The sequence below is a fragment of the Ahaetulla prasina genome, chromosome 2 (genome assembly GCF_028640845.1).
Source record: "Ahaetulla prasina isolate Xishuangbanna chromosome 2, ASM2864084v1, whole genome shotgun sequence".
Taxonomy (NCBI): Eukaryota; Metazoa; Chordata; class Lepidosauria; order Squamata; family Colubridae; genus Ahaetulla; species Ahaetulla prasina.
The window spans coordinates 119,828,311-119,847,196 of record NC_080540.1 but is presented as its reverse complement, the minus strand read 5'-3'; the positions used below and the strand labels follow the sequence as shown (position 1 = coordinate 119,847,196).

The following is an 18,886-nucleotide window of genomic DNA, read 5'->3' as shown; positions in this document are numbered from 1 at the left end:
AGTGAATAAAAAAGCAGTTTGGCTAAGTTTCATGGATATGTCTTACATAAAGCATTGATTACCAAATTGAAATACATAATATTGTAGAAAACACATGAAACTCTTTTTCAAGAATTTCCTGATTTTGATATATGTGAAACTTGGTTAGATTGCACCAAATAATTTGTAACTGCAAAATATCAATTTTATGCATGTAGTGTTTGTCTAATTAGTACCCCACTTTTCTTTTAGGAACTCAAAGCAGATTACATTGGCCTTCCTCTTTTTATATTTTTCCCAAAAAACAATAATCTGGGAGCTTCCGTAGTTGAGGTTGGACTTGAACCTCAGTCTCCACAGTCCTAGTCTAACACCTGAATCACCTCATCACACTGCTGGAAAACATCTGCACATAAGTACACACTACTTATGTAAAGAAGGGGTGAGGTAGATTTTCCTCTTTGCCTGCAGCCATAAGGTGCCAGAAGCACCAGATTTGCCTTACAAAATAAACAGCTGTTCAGCCTTGCAGTTGAGGGAAAGCATTTGTCATGCTCCTAATAGTCACTTACCTCAATTCCTTCTGTCCCTTGCAAGAAGCGCAGGCTGACTGACTCCAGAGCTTCCTGAGGCCACTCATGGAACCAGTCAATTGCTGTACAGTTGACAATGGCTGGGAACTTCCGGCTACGAACTCTCAGTTTGTTCCCCACTGGAGAAAAGCAAAGTGCCACCTGAGGAAAGTAGAACAAGCAATGAGAATAGAATAGAATAGAATTTTTATTGGCCAAGTGTGATTGGACACACAAGGAATTTGTCTTGGTGCATATGCTCTCAGTGTACATAAAAGAAAAGATACGTTCATCAAGGTACAACATTTACAACACAATTGATGATCAATATATCAATATAAATCATAAGGATTGCCAGCAACAAGTTACAGTCATACAGTCATAAGTGGAAAGAGATTGGTGATGGGAACTATGAAACGATTAATAGTAGTGCAGATTCAGTAAATAGTCTGACAGTGTTGAGGGAATTATTTGTTTAGCAGAGTGATGGCCTTCGGGAAAAAACTGTTCTTGTGTCTAGTTGTTCTGGTGTGCAGTGCTCTATAGCGTCGTTTTGAGGGTAGGAGTTGAAACAGTTTATGTCCAGGATGCGAGGGATCTGCAAATATTTTCACGGCCCTCTTCTTGATTCATGCAGTATACAGGTCCTCAATGGAAGGCAAATGAGGAAAATAATGCGAACAGAATTATGGGGGAAGAAGGCCTTTGCTTTATGACTTCCAAAGCTTTCAAGCTATTCTAATGTTTTTCAAAGATGCATGGCTCAAAATGGTTCAAATGAAAGCATTTGCTTGTACACGTGAGCATTCTTGAGAGTGAGAATATTCCCGGAGCAGTTATTAGTGAAGCAGGGTTTTACAATTGAAATAGAAAAGTGATTTTTTTTGAAGCACAAAATAGAGATAGGCAAAGCTTAGGACCTAACTAACTGCATCCCACCAGGAGGAAAGTCAAAGAACAAAAGCGCCATGCTTGCATATTTGGGAACCAAGTCAGAGACAAGCAATACTGAGGTTAGTTTCTTATTGGCAAAGAATGATCCACAAAATGGGAACACAGAGAAATCCCTCACTATCTACATGGTTTTTGCAGATGGTCTTTCTAGTCATGGTCCCACAGCAGTTGAAATGCAATATTGCCAGCCAACTTTGCCAGCTCGAGGTTGACTCAGCCTTCCATCCTTCCAAGGTCAGTAAAATGAGAAGCCACATTGTAAACTCCCTAAAGAATGTTGTAAAACACTCTGAAGCGGTATCTAAGTCTCAGTGCTGACTATTGGTATAGTCAGAAACTTGTGCAGATGCCAGTGTAGGTACCACTAAAGTCACCTTTCCAACAAAAAGAGCAACCCAGAAACAGTAAAGCACAGCAGCTCAGCCTAGTCTCTATTATTTTTCTTGCATAAAAGTGCGGTTATTATTCTTGTGTTATCCAAGATACAGATATCTCTCTTCCTCCTCCTCCCCCCCCCAAAAAAAAATACAGCATTGATTGGAGCACCAACACTTCATTGATTGGAGATAAATTTTATAAATATCATCTTCAGAAACATCACAGAACAAAAAAGAACAGGTCCTACCTTGAGTTGTCGTCTAACTCGATCAATGAAGAATTTCCAACAGGCCTCCCTCGTATCCATCAGACCATGAGTTTTTACCTCATTCCTCATATTACTTATGATATTTTCTACTTCTTCATCAGGAAAAAGATCAGGAATTTCTCCTAGAAACACAAGATAACATTGGATTTGTCACAAAATTCCATACCTGCAGCATTCCATACCTTGCTGAGGATGAAGGAAAAGGCTGTTGAGAGAAGTAAACAAATTCATTTCTTTTATTTCCAAGGGCTTTGTAATAAGTTCACCTGATAAGTGAAGAAATATAAGGGCAGAGAAGACAAAGGAATTAAGAAATGAAAAAGATGATACATCTCTATCACACAATGGAAAACTTGCTGAAAACTATCATTGTTGACCTCTAACTAAGGCAGAAACAGAACAAAACAATATTGTTCAATAACCACTATATTTATGTGGTTGAGGGCATCTTCCAGACTAGAAGTTGTATACTGTGGCTGCTTTGTTAATAACATATCACAGATTTCACTTTCCTGAGTCCCCGTTCTGCATTTGTGACTGGGACAACATCCTGCAATGTTAGCTGGGTCTCTTTTTGGCCTGCGGATGCCAATAGGTGCTACCTAGCAGATTTTCTGCCTTCTATGATTGCTGTACTTGGCTCCTTCAGGAGACATAGATGAGAATATGTCTTGCTGGATCTGGGAGATAGGCTTTTTCACAAGACCCTCCCTATCAATTATGACAACTATCATCTGATATTCAACTTTCCCTTTCTTGAGATGGTGGTATAGATCAGAAGTCTCCAACCTTGGCAACTTTAAGGCTTGTGGACTTCAACTCCCTCAGCTAGCAAAGCAAAGCTGGCTGAGGAATTCTGGGAGTTGAAGTCCACAAGTCTTAAAGTTGCCAAGGTTGGAGACCCCTGGTATAGATGATAGTAGCTTGGTAGTTACAAAGGCCTCCAGAAAAAATGGATTGACTGAATCCTTTTCTGTCAATATTAAGGCTTAATGTGAAACAGAAACATTATTGATCACACAAATTACTTTTCTCCACATTTAGATGCGGGTCGTGCTTCCACCCCTCCTGAATCTCTCAATGGAATTTGATATCATGAGTCATGACTGCTTACAAGATTGGAGACTGGGAAAAAGTTTCAATGGCTCTATTCCTTTCTGAGTGAGCAGTTTGAGTTAGTGGCTACTGGAGAATAAAATTCAGTCTGATGGCCTTTCCTATGTAGAATCTGTATTATAGAACAGCATCCCTTCAGGTATCAGATTTGCCCTAATTGTATGGTCTTCCAGAAAATATTAAACACTAAATAATTCCTGATGGTCTTTGGAGGTTGAATGTTGCCTTATTTTTTAATATGCTACTGTTATAGATGTAGTGGTATAGGTATTATGTTTTATTTGAATTGTTATTGATTGATATTTGTTAGCTTATTGTCACGGATGGCTTAATGTTGATGCCTATTGTTTTAGATCTCATGATGGATTCTTTATTGTTTAGATATAGACGGTTTCAATTTTGTTAAATGTTACATACAACTCTAAATAGAATTGGTAGTTAAAAATTAAGAAGTAAAGAATTGTTTCACTTTAGAATTAGTTAAACCCCGCCTCACATTTTGGAAGTATATTTGAATTCAGACAAACCCGAATTGGTTTAAAGAAGCACGTTGCTTAGAAATTAAGTTTTATGAAGAGAGAGACTGAAGTAGCTGGGAATGTTTAGCCTTTACAAGAGAACAGTGAACAAATATATGATACCACTTTTCAAATACATGAAAAGCTTTCATGTGGAAGATCAGGAACTATACTTTATTGTGCCAGAGGATAATGGATTTAAATTGCAGCAAGGCAGATTCCAGATTTTTGAAGAGCAGCTTGACATTAGAACTTATTACCAGAGAGGCAGATATTCAAGCAAGTCTAGCCATCCACTTGTCTATGATGCTTTGATTTGGATTCTGCACTGATCAGGAAGTGGGAACTGATACCCCAAGTGGACTGTCCCAAATTTAGAATTCTAACTAGTAATGCATATGCATATAAACAGAGAAAGGGTGATGGAAATTGCTACATGACAAATAATGGTGCTGGAATAGAAGCTGGAATTACATGTAAATTCATTGTATACAACTACTAGCTTCATGGTATAGTCACACAAGATCCTATGCCCTAGCCCAGTGATGGCTAACCTTTTTGCCATCGCGTGCCAGGAGGGGGGACAGGGGGGTCACGTGTGTGCCGACACCCATAATTTTATGCACCCTGCCCCCATGCAAGTATGTGCAACATCCCCCTTCCCCCCCGCTCCTGGCATGTGATGGCCCAGTAGGCCCGTTTTTTGCTGTCCCCAGCTTCCAGGGCCTCTCTAAGAGTCTGGGGAGGGCAAAAACAGCCTTCCCCACCCGCCCAGAAATGCCAGAAACAGCCTGTTTCCCTACTTCTGGTGGGTCTAGAAAGACCAAAAATCAGCTGGCCAGCATGCGCATGCATGGCAGAGCTGAGCTTGTGTGCCCATTGATATGGCTATGTGTGCCACCTGTGGCACACGTCCCATAGGTTTGCCATCATGGCCCTATCCTCAGTTAAATACTCAACATAATACCTGGGGCACACAACGTACTAATCCAAAGGCCAGGTTCCCACAACATGCTGAACCACAACCCAACCAACCCCATTTTAATCTAGTCAGCCTGTTGTGTGAACTCAGACATTCTGGGGCAAGTTGTTCACAACTCTACTTTCCTTTTTCCTGTAAATGAAATTTAAATTATTATTAATACATACCTGAAGCTAGCAAGTCATTTACCAGAACTAAGAATCTCTCGTCAGCTAGCTGAGTATCAGTCAGAAGAAAGACAGTGCCCACATTCTTCATTCCTGCTGTAATACATTGTGCTGCTAAGTCAGCCTGTAAGAAGTACATGAATATTTCAGACTCTAATTTTTGGATAACAGCTATAAGAGGAGACTCAAGTCATCTTGAGTACTATTACATTCAAAATTCATTCATTTCTCAGAGTCAACTCCACATCTTTAAAATCACACTGCTGATCATGAGGTTCATTGCTATACACATAACAATTATATTTGAAGGAAAAACATAAACACATTCTGTATACCAATATACTGTAACTCTCATTAAAGTATCTGTATAAAGTCCTTTTCATTAGGAGGCCAAACCCTACTACAGTAATGTAAACTTTTTCTCTCTCTCTTTTAGAACTTTCATATGTTTCTTAAACACATCTTCATAACCTTGGTTTTTAATGCAAAAGGTGCTAAATTCAAATTTCCTTGCTAATTTGTTCTGCTATCATTCTTAGGTGAACTTAGAGCAGAATCAGGTATTCTGAATTAAACATTAAAGAAGTTTATCGCCACCATAGTCCTAGATCACCTCACAAAGCAAAGGAGAAAGAGACACTCTTATATGAAAATACCCTTCCTGGGAAAGTTCCAGCTGAGCATTATTGCTCAACAAGTTTAGTTTACCATTTACAGATTGTGACCCAGAATAACTTTCGAGTAAACCTCCCTTACATATTCTCTGACGTAACATAGTTATATATATTCCTGGATGGGGGGGGGAGGAGGAGGAGGAGGAATAATCAAAATTTTGACTGATGTTCTTTAGAAATTCAAGTCCCAGATAGGAAACTAGAATTATTAAAGTGGCATTAAAATGTAACATGTACAATGTGCTTTTTTTGTAAATCTGCAATTAATATAGTCAAAATATTTCGTTCCTGTAAAAATGTGTGTGTTTGTTATACTGCCTAATGCACCAATAACTATAGGGATGACTGCAAAATCTTTTCCATAATCTATTTTGATTGTTAACTCTCTAGATTCTGTAACTTTTTCCAAGTCTTTTTGCTCAGTTCTGTTGTCCCTGGGTATTGCCACATCCGCAAAAATTATTCTTTACTTTTCTTTTGATTATTCTTATACCTGCTGTGTTGCATTCCAGGTGGCAAGTAGCTGTTATATGAACGTGACATAAAATGTTAATGTCATCATTTTCCACAACTGTTTCAGTGTTGTGATTATACCACATTCTGAAAACTCAGAGATTTTAATTTTTCTACAAATACTAATGCATTATAGTGACTACTCTATCATGGCATTCACTATAGCAAGTGCAAGCAATTTTGTTTATGATTATAGTTATAGTTCTGTTACAGTATTTATTAATTTAACATTTACATGAAGTCGCAGAAACAAATCATCCATCAATTCATGATAAGGCATCATCAGTGTGATAATAGTACTCAGCTATGCATATCATCCCTGGAATTGGCTGAGCTATATGTTCAACCTCATGTCCCAATACCTGGAAGCAATGAGAGTTTGGGGATGTAGGAATAAGCTCAGACTCACTTTTAGCAAGACTGAATGGTTGTGTGTTTAAGCCTCCCAATACTGAGGACCTTCTATCTTTGGCCCTGATTGGGCATCTTTTCCCATTTGGGTCTAGTGAATAATCTGGGGTTGCTCCTGGAATCAGGGGGTTCTGCTTGAAGACAGCAGGTGAGAAGTATAGACAGGAGAGCTTTTGCACAGATTCACCTTGTGTACTACTGTATCTTTTCTGAACTAAAAGGCCCTTCTCACAGTCGCTCATGTCTTAGTCACCTTATAGTTGGACTACTGCAATGCATTCTACATGGAGCTGCCCTTGAAATCTATTCAGAAGCTACCTTTTGTATAGAATGTAGTGGCACAATCAGTGATAGGTCAATCACACCTTGCTCAGGTAATGCCCAAGCTCTGTGAATGCACTGGTTCCAGTTGGCTTCCAGGTATAATTCAAAGAACTACTTGCCACATTTCAAACCCTACTAGAATAGAACCTATGGTTAGGCTCTTCTTGGTTATAAGCCTCTCACCTTCAGATCAGGAATCCCATAGCCTTTCCTCAAGGTGATTTGGAAAATCTCCAGAGAACTAATGAAAGCTGCCAATCTTGTCAGACTCTGCTTGCCGCTTCCGCCAACACCCACTAGCAGAGCATTCCCTCTGGGAGATTCCAGGATACGGTTGATTCTGCAACTAAACAAAAAGATACACAATCCTTTCACATCTAATGTTTCTTCTGAGGAATAATATCAATATGTGGCGCATGGACTAATCCGTTAGATTCAAACCTTGCAAAATCTTAAATCATTATGTGTCTTGATTAGCATAGAGGAGAACAAAGAAAATATGAAACAAGATATGCCAGAAATTGCAATAGCACTTAGACTTATGTACTGCTTCACAGTGCTTTACAGCCCTCTCTAAGTGGTTTACAGAGTCAGCATATTTTCCCCAACAATCTGGGTCTTCATTTTACCGACCTCAGAAGGGTGGAAGTCTGAGTCAACCTTGAGCTGCTCAGAATTGAACTCCTGGAGTGGGCAATGAGTTAGCCTTGCAGAACTGCATTCTAACTACTGTATGACCATGGCTCTTAAGTAATCTTCAACTTAGTCCTTGGAAAGAAGATGGGAGACGAAAGAAATTCGAGATAACCCTGCCTTCATCCTGTTTGATATAAGAGGGGGTAGAAGAAACCTCTGACAGGCTTTTAAGATTCTGTTTATTATATCTTACAACAATAAAGTTCCTATAATCCTTGTGGGGTCTGACTTCTGACCTGGCCTCCTGAAGGGCTGACAATTAGAAACCTCCTTATCAGTTTCAATTCAGTGGTCTTGTGAGTTTTGACGACTTCTTTTTCCTCCCAAACTAATTTTTAATGCCCATTTTAGCCATATCAATTAATCTTTGACATGGTGTTGATACACCAACTTAATTATGGTCAGTTGAGTCTCCTTAAAATATCTTTTAAATTTACACGTCTGCTAGATCTTGTCAAAAGAGTTTCAGTTAGCCAATGTTTCAGTTAGTCAATGTCCAAAATATACTGCAGATATACAGTATTTCTCATCTCAGAAGCCTGCTTGTTTGTTTTCTTAGGATTAGGGGGATATTTCTTAATGGGTAAAGTCCTGACTTGGAAACCAAAAAAGCAGAAATCATGAAAGAGTAACTTCCTGAGAGATGGCAATCACCCATTAATTCTCATTTTGTCCTTGTGTCAGGAATTCACAGCTGCAGTAAAGTCATCAGATTCTGAGGTGTTTTTTCCCCTTTATTTTGCCTGCTGCCCACCATGTGGCATCTGTATTTATCACAATTATTTCAACTTGTTGCTTTATCATTCTGGAGAGTGATGGGCACTTGCCATAACCCCACTTTTCAGAAAGAGGCTCATCTGGTTGGTTTTATCTGATTCAGATACAAAACCTAGTTAATGTACCAATGCCTACCTTGGTATTTTTTTTTCCAGGCAAAGATATATATATCCAATAGCAGAAAAATAGCCTGGGTTCAGTGAACAACCTTTGAATTCAACATGATTGCTCATTTCCGTTCATGAATTAGGTAACCACCCTTCCCTGATTATGACCAGAACTTAAAATAAGCTATGAATAATCTACAAATCAGTGTTGTGGCAAAGATGTTCATGTAAATTCTGAACATTTTCATATTTCTTGAGAAGACGGGGTGGGGGAGAGGTATGCTCTGATCTCTGTTTTCCCATGTTGACTGGGAAGATTGAAGACTGTTTCTAATTAACCAAGTTGCAATATCTATGAGAATGGGAACCTGGTTACGCAGTTTCCTGTACATGGAAATCTTGTTATTGTAGTAAAGATGTGAATGCAGTCAAACATCCTCTCATTTCAGATGATTCCCTTTGACATGGAAACATCAGAGAGAAATTTTCTATCTTGACTCCATGTCTTTTCCCCCTGATGCCTGGAAAGAATTTGTCTCATAATGAGTATACACATACACACACAAGTGTATGTGTATAATAATACACATGTAAAATACACACACACAAGAAAACTATCTCTTCCATCCCTGCCATTCTTTTTTTTTTTTTTTGCAAAATTTTTTTATTTTTCCATAATAATTCCCACAATTTGACCAGTGTACAATACAATCACTTATCCAACAATCAGTCCTATACTCAAATTATACTCAGTCAGGGCTGCTCGACTGCCACTCCCCCCTTTAATCCTTTCTTCCCTTCTCATCCTTCTTAAACTTCCCCACCACCTTCTCCTCGCTTTCCTACTTCCCTCCTCTTTCCCACTTCTCACTACCATCCTTTCTAACCTCTATCTTCTCCTTCTTCTCCTCCTCCTATCCTTTCTTCTCCTCCTTCTTTCCTCCCTACCCACCTACCTACCTACTTTCTTCCTTCTTTACTCCTCTTTCCTTACCCTTTCCTTCGGGAGTGTTTGCCGAGCAGTCCCGACATTACACCATTCCAACTTGTTTAATTCTACCATTATTCCTGTACAATGGCAACCAATCAATTTATAGTCTTCCCTTCCCGCCTCCTTCCCCGAGACTTCCCAGAACAGAATACAGGGTATTGTAACTAACAAACATAATCTAAAATATAACATAAAACATATTCCATTTCACACCATCACACTATCAATTCCCTTCTTTCTTAAACTAATACATAATAATTCCTAACTTCACTCAAAAACTAATTGATATTTTTTAATCTGATACTTATTTTGAATATAATCAATGCACTTCCTTCATTCTAAGATATATTTTTCTTGTGTACGGTCTTTCAAGTAGGCAGAAATTTTGCCATTTCTGCTAAATTTGATACTTTACTAATCCATTCTCCAATTGTAGGTAAGTCTTCTTTCTTCCAATATTGTGCAATCAATAATCTTGCAGCAGTTATTAAATTCAGAATCAGTTTTGTCTCTATAACAGTGCAATCTGAGATTATTCCTAATAAAAGAACTGTGGAACAATCTTGATCTTCTTTTTCAAAATGTTCTGCATAATCCACCATATTTTAATCCAAAAGGCTTTAACTTTTTTGCAAGTCCACCATATATGATAATAGGTAGCATCCTCACAATCACATCTCCAACATTTTGCTTTCACATTTGGATACATACATGACAGTTTTTTAGGATCTAAATGCCATCTATAAAACATTTTATAAAAATTTTCTCTTAAATTTTGTGCTTGCATGAATTTAACATTCCTCACCCAAATTTTTTCCCATGTTTCTAACATTATAGGTTGTTGAAAATTTTGTGCCCATTTTACCATACAATCTTTAACCAACTCCATTTCTGAATCAATTTCAACCAATACATTATATAATCTCTTTATATGCTGTTGACCTTGATCTTTTATTTGTTTTACCAGATTATCATCACTTTGCCTTATACCAATTTTCTGATCTATTTTCCATCTAGATTGCAATTGTCCATACTGGAACCATGTATAATTTCTCCCTTCATCCTCAATTTCTCCCTAGATTTCAACTGTAATTCCCCTTTTTCCATAGTCAAAAGCTCTTTGTAAGTGATAACTTCCATTTTTTGTAATATATTTATATTCTCTATCATATGTCTGGGGATGGTCCATATTGGTATCTTTCCATCTAACTTATATTGATATTTTTTCCAAATCCTCAACAACGCACTTCTGACCATATTATTCTTAAATGTCTTATCAATTTTCTTGTCATATATTACATATGCGTGCCATCCATATAACAAACCATAACCTTCTATATTCAAAATCCTTTCCTCTGTTAAATTAATCCAATCAGAAATTAAAGTTAAAACAACTGCATCATAGTACAATTTCAAATTAGGCATTTTTAAACCCCCTCTTTCCCTAACGTCTTGCATTATTTTTAACTTTATCCTCGGTTTTTTACCCTTCCATACAAATTTATTAATCCTTTTGCCATTCTTGTAAATTTGCATCTTTCTTCAAAATTGGAATCATTTGAAACAAAAATAAAAATCTAGGCAAAACATTCATTTTTATAGCTGCCACTCTTCCCAACAATGATAATTGTAACTTCTTCCATTTCTCCATTTCTTTAATTACTTTTCCCCACAATACCTCATAATTGTTTTTATATAATTTTACATTCGATGCTGTAATGTATACTCCTAAGTATTTAACCTTTTTAACTACTTCATATCCAGTTATTCTTTCTAATTCTTCCTCTGATGTGTATTCATATTTTTAATTATCATTTTGTCTTCTGTTGATTCACTTTAAACCCAGATACCTTACTATACTGATCAATTGTCTCCATCAAATATACAGCTGAATGTATTGGTTGAGATAAAGAAACAACCAAATCATCTGCAAACGCTCTTAATTTATAATCTTGATTTTTAATTCTAATTCCTTTTATTCGATCTAAACCACGTATCTTACTCAATAATATTTCCAAAGTTAGAATGAATAATAATGGTGACAAGGGACATCCTTGTCTAGTCCCTTTCTCAATCTTGAAAGATTCTGTTAATCCACCATTTACTATTATTTGAGCTGTTTGCTTTTGATATATAGCCTTAATTGCTTGAATAAAATAATCCCCAAATTGCATTTTTCTATTACTTTAAACAAAACTGCCAATCCAATCTATCAAAAGCTTTTTCGCATCCAAAAAGAGGAATGCTGCTGAAACCTGGCTGTTTCCTTCCAAATATTCAAGTAAATTTACAATTTGTCTCATATTATATCTCATCTGTCTCCCCTTAATAAATCCTGATTGGTCATTATGAATTAATTGATTCATCAGTGGCATCAATCTATTCGCTAGTATCTTAGCAAATATCTTATAATCAGTATTTAAAAGCGATATTGGCCTATAATTCTCTGGTTTAACACCATCTCGATCTTCTTTAGGTATTAATGAAATAAAAGCTGTCCTCCATGAAGGAGGAGCTTCTCCTCCCCTTTGTATTCTGTTAAATAACTCCTTAAGTGGTACAATCATCTCATTTTGTAAATTTTTATAATAAGTAGTTGTCAAGCCATCTGTACCTGGTGCTTTATTCGCTTTAAGCTGCTTAATTGCAAACACTATTTCCTCTGAAGAAATTAATTGATTCAACTCTTCCTTTGATCTACTGTAATTTCTAAAATACCGTGGTCCTGTAAATATCTATCTATATCTTTATCACTAATCACATCTCTAGAATATAACTTAGTATAATATTCTAAAAAAGCTTTTTTAATCAAATTTTGCTGATATACTTCCTTACCTCTATATTCTATTTTATCAATTATACGTCGTTTCTGTTTCTTTCTTAATAAATATGCTAACCACCTTCCAGGTTTATTAGAATTATTAAACAAATTATGTCTTACATATTGTAAATTAGTTGCCACCTGATCTGCCATTAACATATTAAATTGACCTCTTAATATATTTATTGACTCTTTTGTTTTACTATCTCCTGGATTGCCTACCAATAACTGCTCCTTCCTTTTAATTTCCTCTTCTAGTTCTTTTCGCCTTTTGTGCAGTCTATTTCTATATTTATTATTCATCTCTAATAAAATTCCCCTCATATAAGCTTTACTGGTGTCCCAAACTATCTCTATAGGTGTCCCTTTATCCATGTTCAAAGAAAAAAATTCCTTCATTAGAGTTTTACATTCATTTACATTTTGTTCATATTTAAACAAGTTCTCATTCATCCTCCACGACCTCCTGGCCTCTTTTTCCCGATCTAACTCAATCCATACCGGCTATGATCAGACAAGGTTCTAGAACAAATTTTGTCTTCTTCACTCTGAAAAACAAATCATTAGTAATTAAAATGAAATCAATCCTAGAAAAGATTGATGTCTGTCAGAAAAAATGTAAAATCTCTCTCTTTTCATTGCGTTCTCGCCATACATCTCTCAATTCTAAATCTTCCATCAAATCAAAGAATGCCTTTGGCAGTTTTACACGATTGGAAATATTTCTAAGACTTCTTTTATCTTTCTGGGTATCCATCACTCCATTCCAATCACCCATTAATATATAAGTTTTATAATCCCAAGATGTTATTCTTTTATGTAAAACTTATAAAATTTTTCTTGTTGTTGATTTGGTGCATAAACTCCTATTAAAAGTATTTTCTCCTTCCAATAAAAGTTCAATAGCAATATATCTTCCTTGATTATCCGCTTCAATTAATGTTGCAGATAAATTACTCTTTATATAAACAACTAGTCCATTCTTCTTTTCTGTAGCAGATGCAACAAAATGTATTCCCAATTTGAATTTATCAAATATTTCTGGTCTAATGTTCTAATATGTGTTTCTTGTAAACATACAATGTCATTTTAAATTGCTTCAAATAATGAAATATCTTTCTTCTCTTTTGTGGTGAGTTTAATCCATTGACATTCCAAGATAAAAGTCTAATTGCCATTATCAGCAATCGGAAACTTTTGAAGCACCAGCCGCAAATCATATCTTTCTTTGGGCCTTGCTCCTCCCACTGTTTCCGTCTTGGTAATAGCAGATTGAGCCTGTTGAGCCTTTTCTTCTTGTTCCTTGCGTTTGACAGCTGCTCTTGTCATCCTTGGCTCTTTTGGAATCTCTGATCCCATCTTAGACACATCCAACGCTTGTAAACGGTCTTCTTCCATTACTATCACTTCTTTTTCTTTAATTTCACCTTCCTTTCTCCTACCATCCGGAGATGGTGGAGTTCAGCCTTAAGCACATAAGCATAAAACTCTTGTGCTTTACTGACTGTATTAAGACGATGTGCTTTCCCTTCATAGTAAACTATTATACCAATTGGGATGTCCCATCTATACTCAATCTGACGTTTTTTAAGTTCGTTCACCAAAAAAGCAAACTCCTTCCTACCTCTCAACATTTTGGGGGGAATTTCCTTTAGTATTATAATATCTTGGCGGCTGCTTGAATCTTGTCTCCTTTAAAAAGCTTGTAAAATCTCATTTCTCACTGTTCTAGTAGTAAAATAAATAACAATGTCTCTGGGAAGATTTCTTTGTCTTGCTATCCAGGAATTCACACGATAAATTTTATCAATATAAAATGCCACATCTACTGGCCGAACTGCCAAAATCTCTGCAAAGGCCTCCGAAAAATTTGCTTCAAATTCTCATTTTACATTCTTTTAGTCCACGGATTCGTAAAGCAAGTTCCATTGCTCTATATTGTACCAAAACAATTTCATCATCAACTTTATCCATTTTACTTTGAACTGCCTCAATCTCATTTTCCAATTTTAAATTAACTTTCTTTATTTCTTCTACTTCCTGCTCCAATAAAATCACATTTGATGCCAGACCCTGTACTGCTGACACCAAACCTTCTTTAACTTCTTTATTTCCAGTCTGAATTTCTAACATCTGTTTTTCATCTCTGACATTTCTTCTGTAATTAATTTAAACTTATCCTCTATCTGGGAAGTTTGCCAATTCATAGCATCGTTAAGAGATTCTTTCATAAATTCTTTCAGGTTATCCTGAAGTGCTTCCAAATTTAGTGATTTTGTATCTGCTGTATGTGCTGGAGAGACTCCGGTGTTAATGTTCCTGGAGTTTTGTAGCAGTTGACTTTAATTGTTTTGCTGCCATCTCTTAAAATTTCTCTTTAACTTAATATTACGTATAAACCTTTTAAGTCTTTTTTTTCCCCAGTCTCAGTATCTCTTCTCACTTCTCATTACAATGTTTAAAAAAAAATTTTCCAGCTGGCCTCAGCAATAAACAACAGACAGTGAGACTTGTAACACTTTCGTTTTCAACTGTGTAGCTCATTAAAGAACGATCGCCATTTTCACTTTGAAGTCAGATCCAAAACTTAAAAAAAAAAATAACAGGGAATTGATTGATTACTTGCTTTTATAATTAGAGCTCTCCTGTTTCTGTTCAGTCCGGTATTATCTTCTTTAAGTTAAAATTGGTCCCGGCTAATATTACGTATAAACCTTTTAAGTCTTTTTTTTTTTAAATCAGTCTCAATATCTCGATCTCTTCTCCCTTCTCATTACAATGTTTAAAAAAAATTTCCAGCTGGCCTTCAGCAATAAACAGCAAACAGAGAATTGTAACACTTTCGTTTTCCATCCCTGCCATTCTTGTGATACATAATATTGCCAATATCTGACTACCTACATACCAAGAAATTGTTCTCAAGCAATTCTGACAAAATCCAGTAGTTATTAAGGATGAGGACATGCAGAGCAATCTTTTGCTGATTGATAAAGATGGCTATCAACTTCTGAGCACAGTCCTCACTGATTTGAGGATTAAGAATTCTATCTTCTGTGTCTAACGTTCAATTCATACTATATGAAGTTTGAAGGAGATTTTTTTTTAATAAACAGAAGCTTCCCAATCAGCATAAACCAACATTAAAAACAAAACTTACACACAAACAATAAAACCAAATATTATAGATATGCTAATGCTATCAATGAGATAGAAATTGTGTCAGGAAAATACAGAAAGGTGGGTTGTTGTTTTTACAGATTCATTAAACAAACTTTTTTAGAAGAGGAATAAGAAAGATTTTTACATATTCTTAGGTTAAGAATGTTGGAGCATGAAGCTGCCATGCAAAAGGCCCCCACTGTTTAAATAAATAATCTTTCCTAATGTAGAACCTATAAAAAGATCATTGTGAACATTTTAAATGGATGGCCATGCTCACAGCTGATTTTCCAGATTATGAGCAGAGGCCAAATCACTATGGCTGCTTCAGTACCATTGCTTTTCAATCCGGGTACTATTTTGCCCTGCTTGTATTAAATGTATCTGAAAATAAATGCCCAGCAGATGACTTTGGTGGCTTGTTCCCTTCTGGAGAAGCAGAGATTGAAGAACACCTTGTAGGGTTCTTGCGAGGATTAGACTCAATGTTTGACAGATAAAGACACTCAGATCCATTTTCAGTTGGACTTCATCTGGGATGCAGTCTTGTTCTCTTATCTGAACTAAATTTGACCCAATTACTTCCAAGGAAGTGGATGAGGTTCTTCAAATGCTAAATTCTATTACTTATGTGTTTAATCCATGTCTCTCCTGGCTAGTTAGAGTGACACATAAATGAGTTCAAACGATGGAAAATGACTCATTACAAGAATGGGTAGTTCTGCCTTCCTTGATGGTCAGCCCTATCCTCAAGAGAGGGACCCTTTTTAGGGAAGGCTGTTGAGAAGAGAACAACCAACAATTTCCAAGGGTACTGGAGAAAACAGATTACCTGAACCCATTGCAGTTGGGGTTCAGGGCAAAATACAACGAGACAGCATTGATCATACTTGTGAAGCACCTTTGGTATGCTTAGGGCAGAACTAGCTACCCATTCTCTCCCTTCTTAATATCTGAGTAATTTTTGATACCCTTTAGAGCCAACTGAAGAGGTTGGGAGTTGGTAGCATTGTTCTTCAGTGCTTCTCCACTTTCTTCTGTGGCCACCATTCAGATGGTGTTAATGGGGGGAAGTATAGCCCTAGGAGTCTGCCATGTGTGGTGCCACAAGTTTCAATTCTCTCCCCAATCCTATTTAATATCCAAACAAAACTACTGGATGAGTTATCTATTGGCATGGGTTTAAGTTTTGTTGGTATACTGATGACACTTAATTTTATCTCTCTGTCCTGGTCCATCCAAGTGAAAGTGTTTTTGCAGTGCCTGGAGACTCTGTGGGCACTGTATGGGGAGGAACCAGCTTCAACTCAACCCTGATAAGACTGAACAACTATGCATTTTAGGGCTCCCCATATCTGACAATTTTCCATCATTCATTCGCATTTGAGACATACACCATAGCATGTGGCAGCTGTAGCTTCCTGACTGGACTACTGCCATGAGCTCTGCATGAGACTGCCCTTGAAAAGCATTCAGACATTTCAGCTGATCCAGGATGAAGCAGCATGTGTAGTATTAGGCAATAACAGTATACACACATAACTTCATTTCTATAGGAGCTGCATTATCTCCTAGCAGGCTTCTGAGTGCCATTCAATGTGCTGATTTTCATCTTTGAGGAACATGATGCCAAGTTGTTTGAAAGATTGATTTTCCTCCATGGTTTCTGCCCATCCCAACAGATCTGGTAGAGTTGTCTCTACACTTTCACCCAGTGAGTGCAAAAAATGTGCTTTCTTTCTAATGGCACCTACCCTATGGAGAAGACTCCCCCAGAGATACAGAAAGCCCCAAGCTTAGTGGCTTTTAAAAAACTATGAAGACTGGCTTGGAGACAGGCTATTAGTTTCTTGTGCTCTGATAGGGATGGGGGGGGGTTTACGTTGGGGTTTTTAATGACAAGACCTTAGTTTGGGTTGGTTGGTTTTACAATTATTATGTTATTCACTTTTCCTTTGCTACCTAAAGTTTAGACAGATGATAGATAGAAAGATAGATAGATGATAGATAGATAGATAACGATAGATGATACAGACAGATGACAGACAGACAGAAAAACAAATAGATCCCTGCCAAATGAAAGCATTTTCAATTTGGGCAGATGAAAACTCCAAGCCCTCTTTTGCCCAGGTTGAAAATTTAGCCCCATAAAGAGTTATGCAAATTGGTTCTTAGTCACATTGTCTGCTTTTCAAGGGAGAACAAGGGTATTATTAGAATGAATAGAGCTGGGGCCTCAGCACTAGGCAGAGAGTCTCTGAAAGAAAATTTTATTTTACAAGCCTAGCATGCAAATTCACGATGGGGACCTGCTTCTGAACACTGAATACCAGGTCCTAATATAACCTGGTTGACATTCAGCTACTGAAGATAAAATGCTTGCTAGTAACCAAATGGAATAAAAGCCCTGAAGCGCTCACAGCAGTGCAATTGTATTAAATTGCAAGGCCCTCTGGCATGGGAATTGGAAGGATGCCTCACCTCAGCAGTGAAATCCCCCCAGTTCTATCCAATTCACTGAATTAGTAGCACCAGTGGCGGGAGGCTCCGCCCACCCACCGGGACATCATTACACCCCATTTTTTTACTCTCTGCGCATGCTCAGAAAAAGCACACTCCCATGTGCTCTCACACGCTCCCATTCCCGAATTGGTAGCGAAGGTAAGTGGATTTCACCACTGCCTCACCTCCAATAGAAAGATATAAGCAGCAAAAACTAAGGAGTGTGCATATTGTTTGCTTTTATGAACATGACTGAATTTGCTACCTGGAATTGGAGAAACAGTCTGTTTGCCCTTTGCACCTGTTTCTAAAGGAAGAAGTATTTGTAACAGCTGAGAGAATAAGCTGAAGGTAGTGTACTGCTCTAAAGTACATGCGCTCAAAACACACTTAGATTATTTATTTCTTGAACAAAACCCACTTACAACTGAAACAAAGTCCTTAAATTTTGGGATAAGGGTTGACAAGTAATAAAAGTCATCTGAAAATCAAAACTCCCCTTACATGTGGCTCATGGCATCTTCAAACAGCACCAGGTTCATGGCAGCATTAATTTCATTGTGGTTCTCCAAAGCTTCCACAAGAATCTGGCTCAATGATTCCCAATTCTGGACAGGCATGTATTTGGGTTCCCCTACCCCTTTTGCAAAATGGCAGTAGATATTCATCTTCTTGGTCTGTTCCAAAGTTTCCTCTATGTCCTAAGAAGGGAAAAAGTAAAACACAGTTTTACATTCCTAAGAGGACTATAAGGGGCGTGCATAAGAGCACAAAAGTGCCTACCGTTCCTGTCCTATTGTTTCCTTATATCAAATTAATATAGTTATTGCATACTTTTGCTTATATATATGCATATGATGTGTTGTTGTTTTATGTTGATGCTTGTGTATACTGTTGTGACAAAATAAATAAATAAAAAAACAGTGTTCCAGTTTAGCAGGGATGAAGCAAACAAAAATGTCATAGAATAGAATAGA

General features: G+C 37.1%; 1 protein-coding gene across 1 annotated transcript in view; it reads right to left on the bottom strand.

Moving 5' to 3' along the window:
* The window catches only part of LOC131190551 (dynein axonemal heavy chain 9-like), a 171,435-nt gene that overhangs the window by 41,636 nt on the left and 110,913 nt on the right, over window positions 1-18,886 (bottom strand). The window contains exons 39-43 of the mRNA XM_058167887.1: window positions 18,414-18,610; window positions 7,040-7,202; window positions 4,935-5,058; window positions 2,131-2,273; window positions 552-713 (exon numbers count right to left, since the gene is read on the bottom strand). Coding sequence (XP_058023870.1) covers window positions 552-713; window positions 2,131-2,273; window positions 4,935-5,058; window positions 7,040-7,202; window positions 18,414-18,610 — 789 coding nt within the window. The remainder of the gene's footprint in view (window positions 1-551; window positions 714-2,130; window positions 2,274-4,934; window positions 5,059-7,039; window positions 7,203-18,413; window positions 18,611-18,886) is intronic.